Source organism: Eleutherodactylus coqui, chromosome 2 (genome assembly GCF_035609145.1).
Source record: "Eleutherodactylus coqui strain aEleCoq1 chromosome 2, aEleCoq1.hap1, whole genome shotgun sequence".
Lineage (NCBI taxonomy): Eukaryota > Metazoa > Chordata > Amphibia > Anura > Eleutherodactylidae > Eleutherodactylus > Eleutherodactylus coqui.
This window is the reverse complement of record NC_089838.1, coordinates 196938602-196961719: the sequence shown is the minus strand read 5'-3', so window position 1 is coordinate 196961719 and position 23118 is coordinate 196938602. Positions and strand designations below refer to the sequence as shown.

General features: G+C 46.4%; 1 protein-coding gene across 1 annotated transcript in view; it reads right to left on the bottom strand.

The window, feature by feature from the left end:
* The window catches only part of CCDC136 (coiled-coil domain containing 136), a 34306-nt gene extending 23523 nt beyond the window's left edge, over positions 1-10783 (bottom strand). Inside the window, exons 1-2 of the mRNA XM_066589926.1 lie at positions 10729-10783; positions 2673-2762 (exon numbers count right to left, since the gene is read on the bottom strand). Of these exons, the coding sequence (XP_066446023.1) occupies positions 2673-2762; positions 10729-10777 (139 nt within the window). The 5' untranslated portion in view covers positions 10778-10783. The remainder of the gene's footprint in view (positions 1-2672; positions 2763-10728) is intronic.
* Between the last annotated feature and the right edge of the window lie 12335 nt (positions 10784-23118).

Genomic DNA, 23118 nt, shown 5'->3' with positions numbered 1-23118 from the left:
TTGTGGGCTTTAATTCTCAGGGACGTAAAAACATGCATCCCTTGAGGATTAAAGACCCATAGTGGACGTGACAGCTCCATGTTGTCGGTTCCCGGAGGTAGCCGACAACCTGGAGCTGTCATGGGGGACCGTGGGAAGCCCCTGCTGGCAATGCGATCAGCGCTTTTCGATGGATATTGCCAATCGCAATAAAGTAAATAAAAAGTGAAAAAAGTTAGTTTCAGCTTCCCTCACGGATGGCATCCATGAGAGTGGCTGAAAGTACTCACCACCGTCCTCCACGATGTCTCGCGACGATCTGGTCCAAAAAGGACCTTCGGCTGTCTTCTGCACATGCGCACCAAAGGAAAAATGATGATGCATGCGCAGAAGACCGGATCGTCATGCGACATTTGAAATCTCCTGCTTCCCGGCTACTTTCAGTAGCTGGGAAGCAGGAGATGTCATTGGGGACTGTGGTGCCCGGTGCCCAGGCCCGTGATCACCGCTATCCAATGGATAATGGCGATCACGGAAAAGTTAAGAAAAGTTAAATAAAGTTAATGTTTCACCCCCCCTCATGGATCAGATCCATAAGGGAAGGTGAAAATACTCACCCCCGTCCTCCGTGATATACAGTGAAACAAATATCTCGCGCCAATATGGTCCTTCCAAGACCTCATGTCACCTTCTACGCATGCGCGCCCCACTTTTCCGTGCACAGAAGGGCTCGCGCCCCTGGGGAGATTTAAAATCCCTCTGCTCCCGGACAGCATGTGTGCAGAGCCTGGAGATTTCACGGGGTGCTGCGGTACACATTCCCTGGTTGCGGGATCGCCACTATCCAATCGCTAACGGCGATCACGAAAAATTTAAAATTTCACCTCCCGTCACGGATCCGATCCGGCCGCAAGCGCAGAAGCTGCGGAGGGCTCGGGAAATTAAAAATCTCCTTGCTCCTGGATACTAAAGGTAGCCGAGACCCTGGAGCAGTGACCGAGGGCCGCGGTGAGCGGTCTCCGGTCACGTGATCCCTGTTATCCAATGGATAACGGCGATCATGTAAAAGTTAAAAACAGTTGAACTTCAATGCTCCTTTAGGTTTGGGCCCCGTTGTGCAGCAAGACATAATATTGGGGCAACAACGGGTATATTTCTGAACACGAGACAAACAGCGGTATCCATTTTGTGGTTAAAGTCTTCAATCATGTGTGGGCTGTACAAAAATGTTTTTTTTTAAATGACATAATTGCCAAAAAAATGAAACTTAGACTAGACGGTCTTAAATTGTGCCAAATTCATCACAGTGTCTCATGGTACATGGTAAATCTGGCACATCTTTAGACTGCCTAGCCTATGGGTGGCTTCATAGGGGCCGATAGTCACACGAGTAATCGCTGAAAAGAGCGATTATAGGCGGCTGTCGTCCCATGTACACATGGGACCCGACAGGGCAAGTGGGGGAGAATCGCTCACTAGTCATAGTCATTTCCTTTTTAAATGAAGCGACTATCAGCCAGTGTAACCTGTCAGTCGTTCATCTGTGAATATATTACCATCTATGAACTGCCTGTTTACTCTGAATGGAGGCGAGCATCTGGAAGAGATCTTCAAAGCACTCCATCTCTATTCAGGAGTGATAATCGCTGGGATGGCTTTCAGGTGCTTAACCCCTACCCATCACAGGACATAAGTTTATGTACTGGATGGGAAGGTGTTCTCGTAAATGGACATAAACTTACATCCTATGGATGGTTGGGGCTCAAAAACTCAGCTTGTGCCATCACAGCTGGCCTCCTGCTGCTACATTGTGAATCGGTGAGATCAATCTTGATTGTGGCATATAATGGGCTCAAAGAGGGAGGGCGCTCCCTCTGTGATGCTATTAGCCCGCTGCGATGTAATCACGGTGGGCTGATGGTTTGCCATGGCAACTGTACACTGGACTAAGGCACCCGGGTCTGTGATAGCCTATAATCACTATGAATAGTCATAATACATTGCAATAGAGAAGTACTGCAATGTATTATGATAGCAATATGCCATGGTATGGTGCAATGGTAAAGTGGTCAACGCTTATGCATTGCGGTGCAAGAGTAACACCTATTTTAGCTACACACATCACTCCATTATCAAAAATCTATTTAAACGTTTAACATAGCAACATAGTATGTTAGGCTGAATGAAGACAATGTCCATCTAGTTCAGCCTGTTTCAACCCCTTGTTGATCCAGAGGAAGGCAAAAACCCCAAGGGGCAGAAGTCAATTAGCCCTATTTGATACTGTGTGAGCACGGGAGGTACTTGAAATAGATTTGTTGGTTGTCACTACTATTATTACTATATGAGGCAGAAATCACAATGTTGGACTCATTACACAAACTTTTACTTTTATATAGTAATAGGTTTTGACTGGCATATTTTGTACACCATGTTGTGCTCTTTTGAGCATCCAGGATTTATACCCACATATAGTACGTGTCTTGCAATATCCAGCAGTGGTGGAATATGCACATTTTGCTCTTAATAGCTCTTCCAATGGAAATGGTTGTACAGTGTGGCGAGGATGGCAACTATCATCAGCACTACCAAGGGTTAGGCTATCAGTAGTTTACAACTGGACAACCCCTTAAATATATTCAACTTTGTTTAAAATATATTTGAAGAAACGGAATAGTTTTACTTACACTCACCATTCAGCAACTCTCTAGGGTAAGAATGATTCCTTCTGGTTAGAGGCTGAGGAATCCATCGACCGGAAGAACCTGAGCCTGGGCTGGATCCTATAATAAAAAGTTAAATAAATGTATAATAGAAATTGAGATAAATTATATAATTTACAAAAAGGTTCCCCTAAATAGTAGATTGGGTGTAACTTGTAGCTCTGGCCCTGAATCAAAATCAGTAACAGCCCTCCCACCTACCAAGTGTTATTTTTAAATAGAGTGTTTTCTTATGTAGCAGATAGGACACAAAGACCCCCACTGGCACCAGGGCATGGATTACAATAGGCTAGTGCAATGGCATGAACAACACCTCAGAGAGGCAGGCTGTGGTAACAGGTAGCCTCCCCTAAGGCCCTTTTACACATGATTATCGCTCAAAAGCCATATTTTGAGTGATAATTGTTGTGTATTAATGTGCGCCCATCATGCACTTGCCGTGCACTTTTCGTCCATTGCTGACTTCAGGTCTGCATGAAATCCTCATCCCTCAGGATGATAAGATAAGACGGACCGCACGCTGTGTTCTCCGCGGGCAGCACTGATCACATTCTTTAACAGCTGTTAACAGCCACTGTCCCGCTGGAGAACAATAGTGATGTATTTAGAGAACAGACCACCCACTGTTCTCCAAATACACCCAATGAAGTACTAAAGGGCTGATTTAACCCATTAGTACGTAATGCTAAATGATCGCTCAAAACTGTCAGTTTCTGATGAATTTTGAGAGATCATCTGTGTGTGTAAATGCACTTTTAGACCCACAGTAAGGTTTGAGCAAGAGCCATCAGCCAGCTTGGGACTGAATCCAGGAGAGTTAGAAGTGTCCAGTAAGAGACTGCAAACTTCTGCATCTGTTCTACAGTTCATCCATTCAAGTGCAAGTTGTGAAAGAAACCTCCAAGCCATTATGCATAAATGGCTTTCAACCAATGGAAGTGTACCAAAGAGAGGTACGTGCCGCAGTCTCAGGTTGTCTGATCTGGGGTATGTACTTTTTAGAGAGCCTATATATACAAGGGTCTAATTTTTATAGTGTGTGTATATATAGAAAATCTGTATACTAGTCTGGGGCCTGGTTTGAGGTATATGTAGAAAACAGCTGTAGTCTGGGGTCTTATAAGGGGGAGATCTGGCCTGAGGTCCATAGTTTTATTTAGGAGGTCTGGTGTATGGTATATTTCCATTTTGTGGTTTGCTGAAGCAGGTCATATGTACTGTTTGTGTTACGTGTGCTGCTGGGATCTGTGGTACTATGTACTCCTAGCAGCACACCTCACAGGTGGTTGAGGGTTAATTGAGCTGGCTGGGTGTGGTACTTCCTGCTAGCCAATCTCCTGGGTCTGTGCTCACATATAAACCCAGCTCCTGGTCAGTCTCTGGCTGGGTTCCCTAGGGTAAGTACTCATGTTAGGTCTGTGTCCTGTAACTTGTTATCAGTCATGTTCTGTCCTGTTCCTGATGCAGCTGGCTGTGTGTCCAGTGCTCTGTTCTGTCCTGTTGCAAGCTTTTTTGAGTGATCTCTGTCTTGCTGGTTCATGTCTGTTTGTATGTTTAACTTCTGTCAGTTTCTTGTCAGTTTGCTGTGTGACCTGCTATGTGTCCTGTCCTGTTGCAGCTTTCTGTGTGAACTCTGTCCGGTTCTGTTGGATTCCTGGTTAGTGTAGGGACTAGCAGCCATAACCAGGAGCTGTGAAATGGCCCGCTAGCTTTCAACATCTTGTACAACATGTCAACCAATACCTGGTATTTATATTCAGCTTATCTGTTACTAGTAGTTGCATTTTGGCTGCTGTATGCTCTGTGTTCTGGCTCTGTGCATCCTGTGGTTCTGTCTCTGTCCTGTAGCATGTGTATGTCTCCTGTTCTGTGGCGTGGTTCCTAGGATCAGCTAGGGCTGAGTTCCGAAGACCGCTGGGCTGCCCTTATTGGGGCAATGTTCCCCGCTTAGGTAGAGCCATGCCATGCTCCCGCATAGAACAGTGTCAGTTGCCTGAAACCTGTGTGAATCCCGTGTGACCCTGGTGCTACCTGTGTGCGTGCATCCCATCCATTACATTTCCCTTATTGGGTGCGATCATGTGGGCTCCCATACTTAGTTTGCCCACACGATCGTAACAGTTTGTATTTCAAATGCCATTAGTTGTGAAGTGTCCTATATAAGTGCTACATGCATTGTTTTTTATTCTTCCCCTCTGAATGAAAGCCATGTAGCATTCTCGAAACCGTCATACAAAAGATACCCATGGCACCCAACAGAGCATCATTCGTTTATAATGGGATCCTTTGGCATTCCATCATGTTGTCCAACATTTCAATGGAAAGAATAACTCTGCATGTTGTGTTTTTCTTCACATCAGATATAATGAAACTGCCAAGAGAGGCTCCAAACAGAACCTGTGTGAACATAGCCTTATTTTGTTAAAGTTATTCCCTTATCCACTGGATAAATACCTGATTGTGTGGGTTGGACTGCACCACTGATCGTGAGAATGACCCAAAAGTCCCTGAATAAATCAAGCAATGGTTTCATATGCACAGAAATAGCCAAGTTCAAGCACTTGACTAAGTCCAGCCCATGGAACTTAAAGGGAACCTGTAACCTCCCAACAGCAAACTAAGTTATGGTGCTGTTAGGGGAAGTGATGGGGAATCCGGTGACTTATTTTTTATACTCACACACTTGCCAGTTCCAGCTCTGTCACCCCCCCCTGAAATACCTGCATGGCATAAAAATCTGTTCTCAGACTGCCCTGCATGTGCTCTCATATAGCATTCTATGGAGAAGCGTGCGCACAACAAACTGAAAAGAGTCATATTTTTCAACCACACTTGGACTTCAGAGAGTGACAGCAAAGGATTGGGAGAGTGGATAAATATAAAAAATGCATTACTCGGCTTCCTGTCCCTTCCTCTAAGACCACCATGCTTTTGGGAGGTGACAGGTTCCCTTTAATGAAGCAGCAGCGCAAATGCTGAAGTGCCATTCTATTAATTTGTGGACCTTCAGGACCCCTGTTGATCAGCGAGGGTCTCAGCATTTGGACCCCAACCAAGCAGCTAGTTATTCCTTATCCTGTGGATAGGAGATAGCTTCTTTTGGTGGAACAACTGTTTTAACATTTATATACTGATTGCTTCTTTGGGGATACCTGGAATGTTTTGTCACTTGGGATTACTTGGCTTGAAAAGATTGAGAAACACTGATCTAAATCCTGTAACCATTATGAATATGTACCACTTAAAGTAACAATAACTGCCAAGAGTGTTGTATGTTTAAAGACGGGCTCACACGAACAGGTCGGATTCCACATGTGAATTTGTGCAACGAAAGACCTGCATTACATTGCGGAAAGTAATTGCAAATGGTCGTGGATGTGAGCCTTTTTCCATGTGGATGTACATGTATGCACAGCGTACCGTCCACGGAAAAAATATCACAGATAGGGAAACAACTCCAGAAAGTAGTAGAACATCTTTCTCTCTCCTCATACTTAGTTCCAATGTTAATTTCATATGGGCGACGGAACACATGCATCCATTGATTTCAATGGAGTCTGAATCCGCACTAAAGTAGAGCATGATTTTTTTTTGCTTGCAGAATACACAATTTGTACCCAAAAATGTGAACGAAAATTTGAAAATACATGCCTTTCAATGCCCGTGTTTTACCGCAGAGCTGCCGCACGGACGGCGATCGTTGAATCCTCAATTTAAATCCGTTCATGTGAGCCCAGCCTAAGTAAGAGAGTATATTTTTTTTTTGTTTGCACTATAAAGTGTCTGAGACATTTCCATTTCCACGATTCCCTTCATATATTCCTGTTATGTATTGTAGGGGTGCAGTTATTAAAGTGGCCACTAGAGGGCAAAATTAATGAGTGCTGCAATGGAATAGGTGTGAAATAGGTTGGGCTATATAATGAGCCTATTTATGAGGCACCTGAAAGGGCTCAATAAAAAGGTGTACCTCTCAGACAGGACTCCCATTCCCAAACTGGACAGAGTGAGATAGACTGTGCAAGAAGGCCTGTGAAGCCATAAGGTACTGACCAAAGGCTCCAGGGTCTAAACCACAGACCTAAATTCAGCTTAGCGAGGAGTATTCATAGGTATTGCCACTCGATAGAATCAAAAGCCTTGCACATGTCTAATGAAAAGACAAACCTTTGAGAAAATTCCCTACTAGCTGCTGCAATATTTAGATGTAAGCATTGAATATTAATATCCCTTGCCTTGCCAGGCATAAAGCCCATCTGGTATGCGAGTATTGAGGTCAGAATAACATTATTTAATCTAGTAGCTAAAATGTTGGCTATTTGATATTAGAATTTAGTAAGGATAGTAAGAGTCCCAGGCTTCAGTAGGACAACTATTAGGACCTCACATACAGAATCGGGTATGATACCTCAGTCGTGTATAGCCTCAAACAGTTTCTGTAAACAATTCTTCATCATATTACAACTTACCTTGTACCAGTCCCCAACTAGGCCATTGAGACCAGGGGTCTTACCCGAAGATAGCTTTACCTATGTCGTTCTGCATGTCCCCTATGTTGGTTGGCACATTCGCACAAGGGCAGCCTGGCCAGAAATATGTTATCTTGGCAGGATAAGTTTATAGGCATTTAGAGTTCCTGGATGCACTTGCAGAAATCTCCAAAATGTGAAAGATTGATTGGAAACCCGGAGACTGCAGTCTAGGATCAGTTTTTCTTTCCATAGGCCAATAGAGAGATAATAACTATTCATAGGGATAAACGCATATTTTCTCCTATATATCCTTGAACTATGTATTCTTCCTTTCTTACTGATGTGTGTATGGTGTGTGGATGAGCCCCCCCCCCCCCCCCCTCCTTTTTTTCCTTCTCTTAAGAATAATCTAACTATGGTAGCTGTACTAAGGGCTAAGATTATCTGGAAAGCTCAGAAATGGGGCTCGGTTTAGTGCCACTTTTGGTTCATTTGACAGACAGTGATATTGATTGCGAGTTATTAGCATAATCAGGAATTTATCACTGTCTTTACTTACTTAAGTACCTAATTGTGTTCAGCTGTAATGAGTGGTTTGTTTAAAGACTGATATTTGTAATGACGATGATTGAAAATGTTTATCTTCGGTTTTGTGAAAACTAAAATGTTTCAATAAAAATTGATTAAGCATAAAATGATCGTTGGCAACCTGATTAATCACTAATGACGAAACTCCCAACGAATTGTTCAAAGTAGTTTGCATAATAGCCACTGGTGATCCATGCCCACTTGAAGGCCAATATTGTTTTCCCAACTAAATGAGTGTCCTGGAGGTTGATGACCTGGGCGAGTCGTTTTTAATAGAATTCAAAACAATGGCTCTTTTAAGTTCAGAACTGAGAGTGGTTTTACACCTGCACTTGGGGCTCCACTTTCCTGTTCCGTTCGGGGAGCAGGAAGGGGGAATCCCCACAATCAAACGTCTCGGTCTCAAGACGGAACCGAACAGCACTAAACAGACCCCAATGACCGGAGGTCCCAACGCAGATGTGAAACCAGCCTGAGATGTCTAACATTCCAGCTCAACATTTTAAGGGATGCCATTATACTATTCCAAGGCTTCAGTGGGAGAAGTAAAGAATCAACAATTCACAGCTTAACAGGGAAAAAGCATAGCATATTTATAGCCTTTCTTCGTCGACTTAAAGCAGACATTAAAGTTGGAGCATTGCTTTTGGAGAGATACAGAATAGTTTAGGAAAATGGATATTTTAGAATTATTATAGGTGTCTGCGAGCCCCTTAAATGGCAAAGTAAGGAGAAACGATGTATTGATCCAGGAGGTTCTTGAGCCAACTTTCAACAAAAGGGATTAATGCCCTCCACTTTTTCAAGAAGACCCACTCTCCAGATATTGTTGAGCCACAGGAGATTTCTCAAAGTCCTCTGCGCAGTCAGCTGAGACAGCCACCTGTTTGTGTAAGGAGATGATTAGCTCCAGGATAGGCCTAGTGATGTCCTCCTCGGTTGAAATTTATCTCTTGGCCTCTGCGGTCCTCTTTCGTAACTTTACAAATCATGTTTGAGTAGAACAAAGTCATCCTTTAAGTCGTCCACCTTCGCTACCAACATTGTTTGACAGTTATTTATGACAATCAGAATTTTGGAGAGCTTCTGGTTACTCTGAGAAGGGGTTGGCAAGGAGGGAAATCAAACTGATGTAGAAACACTAATGAATATGCCCCAATGTGTACACAAACAAGAAAGTTATAGCAACTATAGTCCAAGTTCTTGTTCAGATTAAATTCATAATGTATTTTTCTAAAAAACAGAACTTCAGATCTCTTGCTGAAGGCGTGTTTCGGACTTTTACTATTGATGACCTTTTCAGGATAGTGGGGGTCCACTGTTCGGAACTCCGCCAATCAGCTGATCGTCCGGCCCGCTGTCAATGCAGTGCATCCTCATCAGTGGTCAGGGCAGGAAGAGTAATAGATGGCCTCATTCTCATTGAAATCAATGAGAGCGATGCCTCCTAAAACATTTCCTACTCAGTGCAATCAGAGCTGGAAGGGCAATAGGAGGCATAGCTCCCATTGTTTTCAATGGAAGTGAATCCATCTATTACACTCCTGGCTCTGATTACTCCTAATTAGAGATGAGCGAACGTACTCGTTTCGCACTCGAGCACCGCTTTTTTCGAGTAACTGACTACTTTGGCGAAAAGATTCGGGGGGCGCCGGAGGTGAGCGGGGGGTTGCAGAGGGGAGTGGGGGGGTAGAGAGAGAGCTCCCCCCTGTTCCCCACTGCTACCGCCCGCTCCACCACGCCGCCCCCCGCCCCCCGAATCTTTTCGCCCGAGTAGTCAGTAACTCGAAAAAAGCGGTGCTCGAGTGCGAAATCGCCCTAAACGAGTACGTTCGCTCATCTCTACTCCTAATGAAGTTCAGTCCCGCTGCACTGACAGTGGGCTGGACGATCAGCTGATTGGAAGGGATCCTGAGCATTGGACCATCTTTGATCAAATTGATGATCGATCATTAGTAAAAACCCGGGGATACTCCTTTTAATACAGCCATAACATTAAAATGATACAATTCAGTCTACTTTGCATTTGCCACTAGGGGGAGCTTAGTACCATAGTATATGGCATTTCTACATATTATTTAGTTCAGTGACAGCTAAATAAATCCATAAGGGCTCGTTCACACTTGCATGGTTTAATTCTGTTGTTTAGCTTCATCCATAGCAGCCAATAAATAGTAAAACTGGAAGTGTCGGATCTGCCACATGCTGGATGGAAGCCACTAACTATAATTGGTTCCATTTAATTGCCATTATGCACTTTAGCACTTAACCAGCCAAAATAGCACTGCACACAGCTCTCCTTTTTCCCTTAATTCATTGGAAATCTGCGACGGAGGCCAACACAGATGTGAACAAAGCCTAAGCAGTAAATCCCTTAGTGGCAAGTCGCAGGTAGCCAGAATTGGATCCTTTACTTCTGAGTTAAGAGAACCTTTGAGCTTGTTGTTCTGTAATGACATTCAAAATGTCTATGGTGGCAAGCTATTTATCATCACTATGGAGCAAACCTTGGTTATTACGTCTCCAGCCAGCCTCATGTATAAATGCCTTTACACCGCATAATCTACATTTATATAAAGAATACAAATTTGCTGCAGCAACGAGGAGCAATAAGACAAGGTCATCCACAATCACTGCTAGAAAAGAAGCAATATTAAGCTGCATCACCGCATAGCGAGCTGACATCTGGCATAAAGACAAATGTCAGCATGTTCTGCAGTAAGTGACGATGGTAGAGTATATGACCCATGATGGGTGATCCCTACTGACAGGAGCAGCAGCTTAAGCTTGCATATCATGCAGTGCCGGCTACAGCGTCATGTGATCCCTATAACATGTGTGATCGTTGTATGAAGGAGACAGAGGCTGTTACATAATGTGCATGATGAACAATGCATAAAGGAGAAATACACAGCGTAGATGTTTGAAGCCATGGGAATATGCATGATACAGAACATCATCATCACCTGTCATCTGCTGGGCTCTGGCTGAGCTCTGACCATCCACATCCTCCATACTGCAGCTGTGTCACAGAGGATGGGAGATGCAGGGGAGGCACAGGGACTGGGGTCTGGATGATGCGGTGTGATATGGAGAGAGAATCGGATGGGGAGGTTATGATGGGGGGACAGCAGTGTACAGGGGACAGATGATGATATACAACAGCCCAGAGACAAACACGGTAAGGAGAGGAGAGGCTGGAGGAACAGGGAGATGCCAGGAGGAGTCACAGAGCGGGGAGGAGAGAGGAGGTGATGGATGAGAGCTGCCCCTCATACTCAATTGTCTTTCTTAGAAGCACTCAGCACTTCTACAACTGACAGCTACATAGACCAATATCCGGCGGCAAGAAACATGTTTGTTTACACTTGTTACAATACACAGAGAGGCGGACGATACTCAAGCTTGGTTCTCATTCGTTCAGTTTGTGATTTGGGGCTGAAATTGTTCTTTTTATTCAGGAGTTTCTTATTCATAATAATTATATTTTTGTTTTTTCCTTGTCCATTAATGAGAACTTGATTTTATAATAAATTATATTGCAGTGAGATGCCCCGAGTTGAAAACAGAGTAAAAAAAGGATTTTATACATATTCTAGGTTTTTATGTCATATTCTGTGTGTGATTGATATGTTCTATTGCTCCATTCAAACTGAATTGACTTCATTTGTTACCACATGCATCTTTTCCTCTCATCTCCCCCCAACAGAATTTCCCCCCACCTCTGTCTCATGTTAAGGCCCATTTAGACGCAACGATTATCACTCAAAATTCGCCATCTTTTGAGTGATAATCGTTGTGTCTAAACGCGCGGCCGTCGTGCACTTTTAGTGCACTTCTCGCTGATCGCTGACTTTTAGCTTGCTAAAAGTCAACAATCAGCTTTATCAGGACCATTCGCTGAGTTCTCAGCAGATACAGCTGAGAACAAATCACAAGTATGCAGAAGACAAGCGCTCCAGCTGTCTTCTACATACCCCGATCGGAGTGCTCAGCTGTATACCAGCTGAGTGCTCCACGAAGACAACATCTGTATGCAGAAGACAAGTGACCCCGCTTGTCTTCTGTATACCCCGCTCGCAGCGCTAAGCTGTATATAACAGCTGAGCACTCCGAGAACAGCTGTATTCAGAAGACTGCGGTCCCGCTTGTCTTCTGCATACAGCGTGAGCTTCATTTACACACTAATAATCTGTTAAGTAGCTAATTAGCTACTTAATCACTTATGCAAATTGAACAGTCAAAACTGTCACTCAAACTCCCGTTTGAGCAATCATTTTGCACACAACGATTATCTGGTGGTAGCCTCATTGCCGCGCATGGGTGTCCAGTATTAAGTGTCCGGGATAAAGTGTCGTATGCAGTCGAATGATGCAGTTAAATAGCACAGTTCAACAAAGCAGAAGACAGGTAAACTCCATGCTCAATCACACCCTGCACATTAATATCCTCATCTTTACACTAACCTCAACCACTATCCTCACCACAAGCCTTAATACTTTCTTCCTACACCCAGCCCCAATACACTCCATCCACATCAGCCCTTCCCTGCTCTCCTCACCCATGCAAGGCTCCCATGCACTTTTCACCTTCCTCAGACGTCTCCATCCCCCCCCCCCCACACCACCAAGAAACACCTTAACAGATCCCCCAATCACCTGCTCACCCTCGCTGCCCTCCTACTCCTAGCAGCAGGGGACATATCTCCCAACCCTGGCCCACCATGTGCTGCTCTCTACCAATATCTCAACTCAATCATACCAAACCACCCTACTAGCCCATCCACTAGCCCATGCACACCCCCCACATCGTTCAAATTCACCCTATGAAACTCCCAATCCACGTGCAACAAAATCCCAACTATCCACGACCTCTTCACCACCAAATACTTCAACCCATTCGCCCTCGCCGAAATATGGATACAGCAGTCTAATTCTACCTCCCCTGCTGCATTAGCCTTGGCCTGGAGTTCTCCAACACCCCCATATCAGACGACAGGCGTGGTGAAGAAGTAGGTGTCCTCCTCTCGCAACACTATACCTTCTAGGTCATTCCTCCATTCAGCTTCCAGCCATTTGAAGCCCACACCCCACGACTCTTCCGCCCACTGTCCCTGCTTGTCGCAGTTATCTACCAGCCCCCAGGTCCCACCCACCTGTTCCAAGACCATTTCGCTGCCTGGGTCCCTAACTTCCTATCCTGTGAAATCCCAACCCTCTTTCTTGGCGATTTCGATATCCCTACTAATGACCCCAGCTGCTCACCTGTCTCAGCTTTCAACGCTCACCTCCTCATTTACAGTTCTCAGGCCCCATGTCCACTTGCATGCAGTGGAATCCAGCTGTGCCCGCAGACATGGACAGGAAAATACATTTTCTTACCTGTCTAGATCCAGCGCGGGTCTCCTCCATACTAGCCAGATCTTTTTTCTTCTGCACGGCTGATGCGTACGGACGCGCTGGAGATGTGCCAGATGCATACTCAGTGCAATTTTTTTTTTGTAATCTCCTGCTTTCCTTCGGATCCGCGGCATGTCCACACTGACAGCTGTGGCTGTCCTGGGGATCGGATGGCCTTCACTCAGTTCATTGAAAAATGGAGCATTGCTGCGATTTCTTCCCGCGCGTGCTATCCGCATGCTGGGAATAAAAATCATATTTGCATGCTTAAAATTGTTTTGCAGATGCTAATGCATCCCTATGGGCTGCTTCCTTTGCGGATCTCCTGCGAGCTTTCTACAAATCAAATCCGCCCGCGGACATTGGCCCTCAGACTCTCCCACTCACAGAGACACCAACACTCTCGATTTAATTTTCCTGCGCCTCTGCTCTGCCTCCCACTTTACTAACTCCCCCTTTCCACTCTCAGATCACAACCTCCTCTCTTTCTCCATCAGGCACCCTAGCACTTCCCCAAACCCTCCTATCTGTCGCACCTCTAGGAACCTACAGACCATCCACACCCATCACTTCGCTGAGACTATCCAGCCCTTCCTGTCCCCTATCTCTCCTCTCCTGCCCTAGTCTGGCTGCCGAACATTACCACACCACCCTCAGGCATGCCATGGATGAAGTGGCATGCCCTGTGACCCAAGCCATTTGCCACAGACCACGGCAACCCTGGCTCACATCCAATACTTGCTTCATCCGGCGGTGCTCTAGGTGCGCTGAATGGCTGTGGAGAAAATCAAAGCTGCCTAGCAGTGTGTGTATCCGGGATCTCCATCCCCTCCTCCCCTAACCTCTCCTCTTTGGTTCCGCAAGGGGAGAGGAGAAGGGAGGAGGCACTGCTGCACGAGCACACACTTCCACTGGCAGCAGGGAGGAGTGTCGGCGCTGTGAAGACCAGGAAGAGGTAAGTATAGGGGGCTTAGAGGGAGCACTAATACTATGGGGCTTCTGTGGGGGCTCGCTATTATTGCTGGGGCTACTGTGGGGGTCACTATTATTGCTAGGGATACTGTGGGGGTCACTACTATTGCTGGGGATACTGGGGGGGTCACTTATTTCTGGGAATACTGTGGGGGTCACTATTATTACTGGGGCTTCTGTGGGGCTCACTATTATTGCTGGGGCTTCTGTGGGGGCTCGCTATTATTGCTGGGGCTACTGTGGGGGTCACTATTATTGCTAGGAATACTGTGGGGGTCACTACTATTGCTGGGGATACTGTGGGGGTCACTTTTATTTCTGGGAATACTGTGGGGGTCGCTATTATTGCTGGGGCTTCTGTGGGGCTCACTATTATTGCTGGGGCTTCTATGGGGGGGTCACTATTATTGCTGGGGCTTCTGTGGGAGTCGCTACTATTGCTGGGGATACTGTGGAGTGTCACTATTACTGCTGGGGCTACTTTGGGAGTTCACTATTACTGCTGCGGCTACTGTAGGGTGACACTATTATTGCTGGGTATACTGTGCGGGGTCATTATTATTGCTGGGGCTGGTATAGGGGAGCACTAATACTATTGGGGTACTGTGGGGAGGTCACTATTATTGCTGGGGCTGGTAAAGGAGACACTATTACTACTGAGGCCACTGTGCACGTGGCAGCATATCTCAAGTTGGCTTGGAGTGTGTTTACACATAGCGGAAATACTGCGGAATGTCCGCAGCGTAAATTTCCCCAGCTAAAAAAACTGTCAAAATCTATACCATTGGTGCAGATTGTGACTAAAAATCAGCTGCAGATATGCAGCTGTGCTCCCCCTCACCTCCTCCGAGGGCTGACCGCTGTCAGTGCTCCCCAGTAGCCTGGTCAGGTGTGTCACCACTGGTCAGGTGATGCCGCTACAGGCCACTGGGAACTGGAAGCCGGGAGCGCTAACAGCAGGAAGCCTACAGAAGAGGAGGTAAGGGGGGAGCGCCACATGGTATGAAATCAGCTTCGGATATGCAGCTGGTTTTCAGTCAAAATTTGCACCAATAGTACATATTTTGACTGTTTTTTGCATGCAGAAATGCTGCAGAATTTGCTCCATCTTATTTTGAACCGGTGAGGTACTTTTTATAACGACAGAGGTAAAATCATACGTCGTTATAAGCCCCGCCCCTGACCACACTCCTATGTCTCACTTTGACTATGGGAAAATCTAGTCACCTTATCTATAAAGACCTGCCATTTTTATGAAAAACTTTGATGATTGGGACTCTGCACACCTTTCTATCTCCAATCTTTCCATCCTTAACATGTGTTTTGACTGTTGCAGTATATCTGAAACTTTCTGCGGGTTGGCTTGTAGTCAATTTATCAACGAACACCTTTTGCTTATTATAATAATTGTGTGTATCATATTAGAATTTTTTTGCCTGATTAGGAAGAGAGTAAAATACACTGCATAGACAGTTCCACAACTTTCTGCACAAGCGCCTGAGTCCTCTCCCAAAAGGTTTTAATTTCAGGACAATGCCAGATACCATGCAAAAAGTCGGATTTTGGTTGGGAGCATCTAGGACACGCCTGCAATCGGGTCGGTCCTCTGGGATCCGGGGAAATATCACAGCCATATATCACATCATGTATCATTTTAAAGTAGGTTTCCCTGCCATCTTTCATTTGTTATGGCTTTTCTTATGGAGGTCCACCCTAGGGCTATTTTTTAATAGCTTTTTTTACAGATTTTTTTCTTCCCGTTTTTTTTGTCTTATTTAGAGTAATGAACTAAAAAAAATATTTTCTAAGAGATATATAGTTGTTTGTTTTTAAAATTTGTATATTTAAGCTAAAATAAAGTATGGGAATGGATTTCTCATTTTGTTGCAGACCTTTTGATATATATAATTTGTATAGTTTTGGATTACAGGGCGCATCTGGCGGTTTTGGTTAGCATCGGCGGCTGGTCATTTTCTTTTTATATATATATTTTTATTTTTTTTTAAATTTTATTCTATAATCTTTTTTTAAACTTATTTTTGTAACCATTTTTTTACCATTTATGTTCCCCATGATGTCATATAAGGCTTCTGGGCTTTGCTGTGACAGGGGCACCCAGCAATCACCTGATCGCATATTGGAAGCAATACATTAACTTTCACTCTTTAGTACATAGCACTCAATAAGCGCTGTGTAGACTGGAAAGGAGAAGGCAGAAGCAGTTTTTTAACTGCTTCTCCTTTGGGTTCTTGGCTGTGACCCGACAGCTGAAGACTCAACCTGCTTCTGCTTGATTTCAGGAGCAGAGGCTTTAATCCCAAGCCATATTTTTGCTATCGGATAGGGTTAAAGCCTAGGACCAAGTGCCCTAAATTTACTGTACTTGGTCATTAAGGGGTTAAAGCTGATGCTCTTTCCAGATCTTTTGTTCCACAGGTTCCCGAGGGACCAGCAACTCCTATTCTGGCAGAAAGAGTAGTCATTTCAGCTGCCTCGTTGGATCTGGAGTCTCAGATTAGAGAGACTCAAAACCTTGCTCCCCATGCTCTTACAGAAGGTAAATTGTTTGCATCTTCAATTAATTATGGAAATGCACAATACTGTCTGCGCAGGACGCCCTAGTTATTACTAACACATGTAAACTAATTTCTGGAAAGTTTTGGAGACTATTTATTTGCCATGACATTGAAAAAATGTCAGCTTGTGAGAGTTGCGTTCAGTTTGTGTCTACATTTTGGTGTTCCTTGTGTGCGCATTTCAATATCCAGTTGTCGTTCTCTTCTTTCAACCATCCTGAGACAAACAGACAAATGGAGAAACTGAATCAAAGACAGAAGCAATACCCGTGCTATTTTGTATCTGACAACTAGGAAAATTGTTCTTTTTTTGTCCTTGGCAAAAGTTACATTAAAAAAAAAATCATATTTGAGTCAACAAGCACGTCGCCGTTATTTTGTAATTATGGCTTTCATCGCTGCTTTGGCTTCTTATCCACTATAGCTTCTAATGTTCCTGAAGAAACTGTCTTTTCTTCTTGTTTTTGTACTGTGTGGAAGGAGTTTCAAAACCATATTAAGCACTCACTTGTTTAGTATAAAACAGGCACAGATTAAAGGAGATTGGAATGTTCTAGTTTTCTGCTTGGACAGAAGGTGTGGTTTTCTACTAAAAAATATTAAGCTAAAACTCCTTTCATCCAAATTCGGACCCTGGTTTATTGGTCCTCATATGATGACTGAGGTGATTAATCCTTCACTTAGACTGCAGGTTCCATAGCTGTTAAAAATGACAAATGTTTTTCACAAGTCCTTACTGCATCCATAAATCCCCTACAGTATTTTGTTCATTGGTGGGGTTATGGATCGGATGAGGGATTCCGGTAGCAGATGTGAACACATAGATGCCTGGTGGTGGTGTTCCACAGAAGGAATCCTTTAAAGCCTGGTCCACCTGACTGGTGCTGCTGTCTTTCATCCCAGTGAGCCTATCAGTAACTCCGTTAAAGAGGTTCTGACATTAAAAAAAAAAAATTTTACTGACCTTGCCTGCATCTTTTTCTGTGGCTTGTAGAAGCAGAGCAGGAGCGGTCAAAATGACCGCTTCGTGTTTTGCTCCATCCGTCACCCACTTCCGAGGTGAACGGACGGGCCGCCCACAGCAAGCACGTCACAAGCAGTGCTTGCTGTGGGCGGCCCGTCTGTCCTGGCTGAACTCAGAGATTCTGCGCGTGCGCAGTGGAGACGCGGCCCGTCCTGACTCCCGTCAGAGGGCACCTCTCCACTGCGCATGCGCGCGATCCCAGAGCGGCGCGGTTCGTGGAGGAAGAAGAGGAAGAGCAGCGCCTGCTGGGAGATGACACCCCTGCTGACAACAACAACAGAAGAAAAGGTAAGTATTATGTTTTTATGTTTTAGCAGCCATTAAACCGTGGGTCCCCTGTGTCCATTAGGCAGACCGGGGAACAATGGCTGCTAAAGCATAAAAACATTATTCATGTCGGAACCCCTTTAAGATATATATTGAGACTCCTCTGAGTAGAGGCCACTTGTTTGTCAGCGACTTGTATACTGGTCCTGGGTAGTTCTGTGTGTTTGGCTTAGGAGCTCCGTTATACTACTTTGTGTGTTCATTAAGAGGACTTTTGGACTTCGGAATAACCATTGCCAGTTTGTCTCTTGAATATTCTCCACCACTTTCATACTACATCCTTACTTCATTATTTTGTATTTCTAGTCTCACCCTCTCCTTGTTCTTTTCTTTTTTCCTCTATTACATCTGGGGATAGTTAGGGAATCTAGTAAGGTTCTAGCTATGGGGTTGTTCTTTTGGGGGTGGGTGCTCCACTGTTATCAGGTTTAGTTAGGTCAGATCAGGGAAAGAAGCTAGGAGTTATTTCCATTTTTCTTCATTGTCCTTTGTATAGTCTCACACATCTAGTACTTTGTTTTACAGATCTTTCAGTTACGATCGTGTGAGCAAACTAAGCACAGGGACAACACGATCGTGACCAAAGATACGGATACACACGGGTTTCAAGCGGGTTTAAGGCAAACTTACCCTGTGCTACCAGGGAGGATGACATGACCCTAGCTAAGCAGGGACATCGCCCCAATAAAGGGTGGCCCAGCGGTCTTCGGAATTGGGCCTTGGCTGATCCTAGGAACCACGCACCAGAACAGGATACATACAAATACCACATGACAGGGACAAAATAACAGGACACACAATGCCAGAACACACAGCATACATCAGCCAAAATGCAACCACTAGTAACAGATGATAAGCTGAATATAAATATCAGGTATTAGTTGACATCTTGTACAAAACATGGAAGCTAGCGGGCCACTTCATGGCTCCTGGCTATACCGCTAGTCCCTACACTAACCAGAAGTCCAGCGGCACCGGACACAGATCACACAGCAAGCTGCAGCAGGACAGGAACAGAACACAGGTCACACAGATCTCACAGCAAGCTGCAACAGGACAGGAACAGAGCACAGATCACAGAGCAAGCTGCAACAGGACAGGACGAGAGCATAGATCACAGAGAAAGCTGCAACAGGACAGAATACAAGTTACACAGCACAGAAAAGACAGCAAGTTGCACAGAACAGAAGTAACATGACTGCTCACCCTAGAACCCAGACAGACACTGCCAGGAGCTGGGTTTATAGCTCATTACTAGAGATGAGCGAACGTACTCGTCCGAGCTTGATACTCGTTCGAGTATTAGCGTGTTCGAGATGCTCGTTACTAGAGGCGAGCACCACGCGATGTTCGAGTTACTTTCACTTTCATCTCTGAGACGTTAGCGCGCTTTTCTGGCCAATAGAAAGACAGGGAAGGCATTACAACTTCCTCCTGTGATGTTCCAGCCCTATACCACCCCCCTGCAGTGAGTGGCTGGCGAGATCAGGTGTCACCCGAGTATATAAATTGGCCCCTCCCGCAGCTCGCCACAGATGCATTCTGACATAGCTCAGGGAAAGTGCTGCTGATGCTGGAGCTGCTATAGGGAGAGTGTTAGGAGTAATTTTAGGCTTCAAGAACCCCAACGGTCCTTCTTAGGGCCACATCTGACCGTGTGCAGTACTGTTGAGGCTGCTTTTTGCAGTGTTGCACTTTTTTTTTTTTTTTGTATATCGGCCGTGCAGAGCATTGCGTCCTCAGTCTGCAGTAATTTTACATAGTATAGGGCCAGTAGTGCTGAGGCAGGGACAGTAAAAAAGGTGAAAGACATATATTGTCTATATAGGCAGTGGGCTTTTCCCCAAAAATTTAGGGCAAAAAAATCTATTTGGGCTGCCTGTGACCGTCCTGAGTGTACTGCGTCTCTGCTGGGGGTAGTAGTCCTAATTAATACGCAGCCAGCTAAGTGTTACAGCAGGCTTGCGCAAAATTCTTTCCTGGCTCTGCGTTGCCCGTTACATCACCGCTGTCATCCTGTCCAGAGGGAAACAGTCTGCAGTAAGTTTACATAGTATAGGGCCAGTAGTGCTGAGGCAGGGACAGTGAAAAAGGTGAAAGACATATACTGTCTATATAGGCAGTGGGCTTTTCCAAAAACATTTGGGACAAAAAAACCTATTTGGGCTGCCTGTGACCGTCCTGAGTGTACTGCGTCTCTGCTGGGGGTAGTAGTCCTAATTAATACGCAGCCAGCTAAGTGTTACAGCAGCCTTGCGCAAAATTCTTTCCTGGCTCTGCGTTGCCCATTACATTACCGCTGTCATCCTGTCCAGAGGGAAACAGTCTGCAGTAATTTTACATAGTATAGGGCCAGTAGTGCTGAGGCAGGGACAGTGAAAAAGGTCAAAGACATATACTGTCTATATAGGCAGTGGGCTTTTCCAAAAAAAATTTGGTACAAAAAAATCTATTTGGGCTGCTGTGACCGTCCTGAGTGTACTGCGTCTCTGCTGGAGGTAGTTGTCCTAATTAATACGCAGCCAGCTAAGTGTTACAGCAGGCTTGCGCAAAATTCTTTCCTGGCTCTGCTATGCGTTCCGTAAGCGAAGTCAGCCTCCAACCACAGGCCAATAAGCGGCACATTTAATTACAGCGTTCTGTTTCTGCACTACTGGTAATACACCATGCTGAGGGGTAGGGGTAGGCCTAGAGGACGTGGACGCGGGCTAGGACGCGGAGGCCCAAGTCAGAGTGTGGGCACAGGCCGAGCTCCTGATCCAGGTGTATCGCAGCCGACTGCTGCGGGATTAGGAGAAAGGCACGTTTCTGGCATCCTCACATTCATCTCACAATTAATGGGTCCACGCGGTAGACCTTTATTAGAAAATGAGCAGCGTGAGCAGTTCCTGTCGTGGATGGCAGAAAGTGCATCCAGCAATCTATCGACCACCCAGAGTTCTGCGCCGTCCACTGCTGCAACTCTGAATCCTCTGGCTGCTGCTCCTCCTTCCTCCCAGCCTCCTCACTCCATTACAATGACACATTCTGAGGAGCAGGCAGACTCCCAGGAACTGATCTCGGGCCCCTGCCCAGAATGGGCAGCAATGGTTCCTCTCCCACCGGAGGAGTTTGTCGTGACCGATGCCCAACCTTTGGAAAGTTCCCGGGGTCTGGGGGATGAGGCTGGGGACTTCCGGCAACTGTCTCAAGAGCTTTCAGTGGATGAGGAGGACGATGATGATGAGACACAGTTGTCTATCACTCAGGTAGTAGTAATCGGAGTAAGTCCGAGGGAGGAGCGCACAGAGGATTCGGAGGAAGAGCAGCTGGACGATGAGGTGACTGACCCCACCTGGTTTGCTAAGCCTACTGAGGACAGGTCTTCAGAGGGGGGGGAAAGTGCAGCAGCAGAGCAGGTTGGAAGAGCCAGTGCAGTGGCCAGGGGTAGAGGCAGGGCCAGACCGAATAATCCACCAACTGTTTCCCAAAGCGCCCCCTCGCGCCATGCCACCCTGCAGAGGCCGAGGTGCTCAAAGGTCTGGCAGTTTTTCACTGAGAGTGCAGACGACCGACGAACAGTGGTGTGCAACCTTTGTCGCGTCAAGATCAGCCGGGGAGCTACCACCACCAGCCTCACCACCACCAGCATGCACAGACATATGATGGCCAAGCACCCCACAAGGTGGGACGAAGGCCGTTCACCGCCTCCGGTTTGCACCACTGCCTCTCCCCCTGTGCCCCAACCTGCCACTGAGATCCAACCCCCCTCTCAGGACACAGGCACTACCGTCTCCTGGCCTGCACCCACACCCTCACCTCTGCTGTTCTCGGCCCCATCCACCAATGTCTCTCAGCGCACCGTCCAGCCGTCGCTAGCGCAAGTGTTTGAGCGCAAGCGCAAGTACGCCGCCACGCACCCGCATGCTCAAGCGTTAAACGTGCACATAGCCAAATTGATCAGCCTGGAGATGCTGCCGTATAGGCTTGTGGAAACGGAGGCTTTCAAAAGCATGATGGCTGCGCAACCCCCTGCGCTACTCGGTTCCCAGTCGCCACTACTTTTCCCGATGTGCCGTCCCAGCCCTGCACGACCACGTCTCCCGCAACATTGTACGCGCCCTCACCAACGCGGTTACTGCCAAGGTCCACTTAACAACAGACACGTGGACAAGCACAGGCGGGCAGGGCCACTATATCTCCCTGACGGCACATTGGGTGAATTTAGTGGAGGCTGGGACAGAGTCAGAGCCTGGGACCGCTCGCGTCCTACCCACCCCCAGAATTGCGGGCCCCAGCTTGGTGGTGGTATCTGCGGCGGTGTATGCTTCCTCCACTAAACCACCCTCCTCCTCCTACGCAACCTCTGTCTCGCAATCAAGATGTGTCAGCAGCACGTCGCCAGCAGTCGGTGTCGCGCGGCGTGGCAGCACAGCGGTGGGCAAGCGTCAGCAGGCCGTGCTGAAACTACTCAGCTTAGGAGAGAAGAGGCACACGGCCCACGAACTGCTGCAGGGTCTGACAGAGCAGACCGATCGCTGGCTTGCGCCGCTGAGCCTCCAACCGGGCATGGTCGTGTGTGACAACGGCCATAACCTGGTGGCGGCTCTACAGCTCGGCAGCCTCACGCACGTGCCATGCCTGGCCCACGTCTTTAATTTGGTGGTTCAGCGCTTTCTGAAAAGCTACCCATGCTTGTCAGACCTGCTCAGAAAGGTGCGCCGACTCTTCCGCAAGTCCCACGCGGACGCTGCCACCCTGCGCACCCTGCAACATCGGTTTAATCTGCCAGTGCACCGACTGCTGTGCGACGTGCCCACACGGTGGAACTGTACACTCCACATGTTGGCCAGGCTCTATGAGCAGCGTAGAGCTATAGTGGAATACCAACTCCAACATGGGCAGCACAGTGGGAGTCAGCCTCCTCAATTCTTTACAGAAGAGTGGGCCTGGTTGGCAGACATCTGCCAGGTCCTTGGAAACTTTGAGGAGTCTACCCAGATGGTGAGCGGCGATGCTCGGAAACAGAGGCGGGGGAAGACAGTATGTCGCTGGGTAGTCAGAGCACCCTCCTGTCTA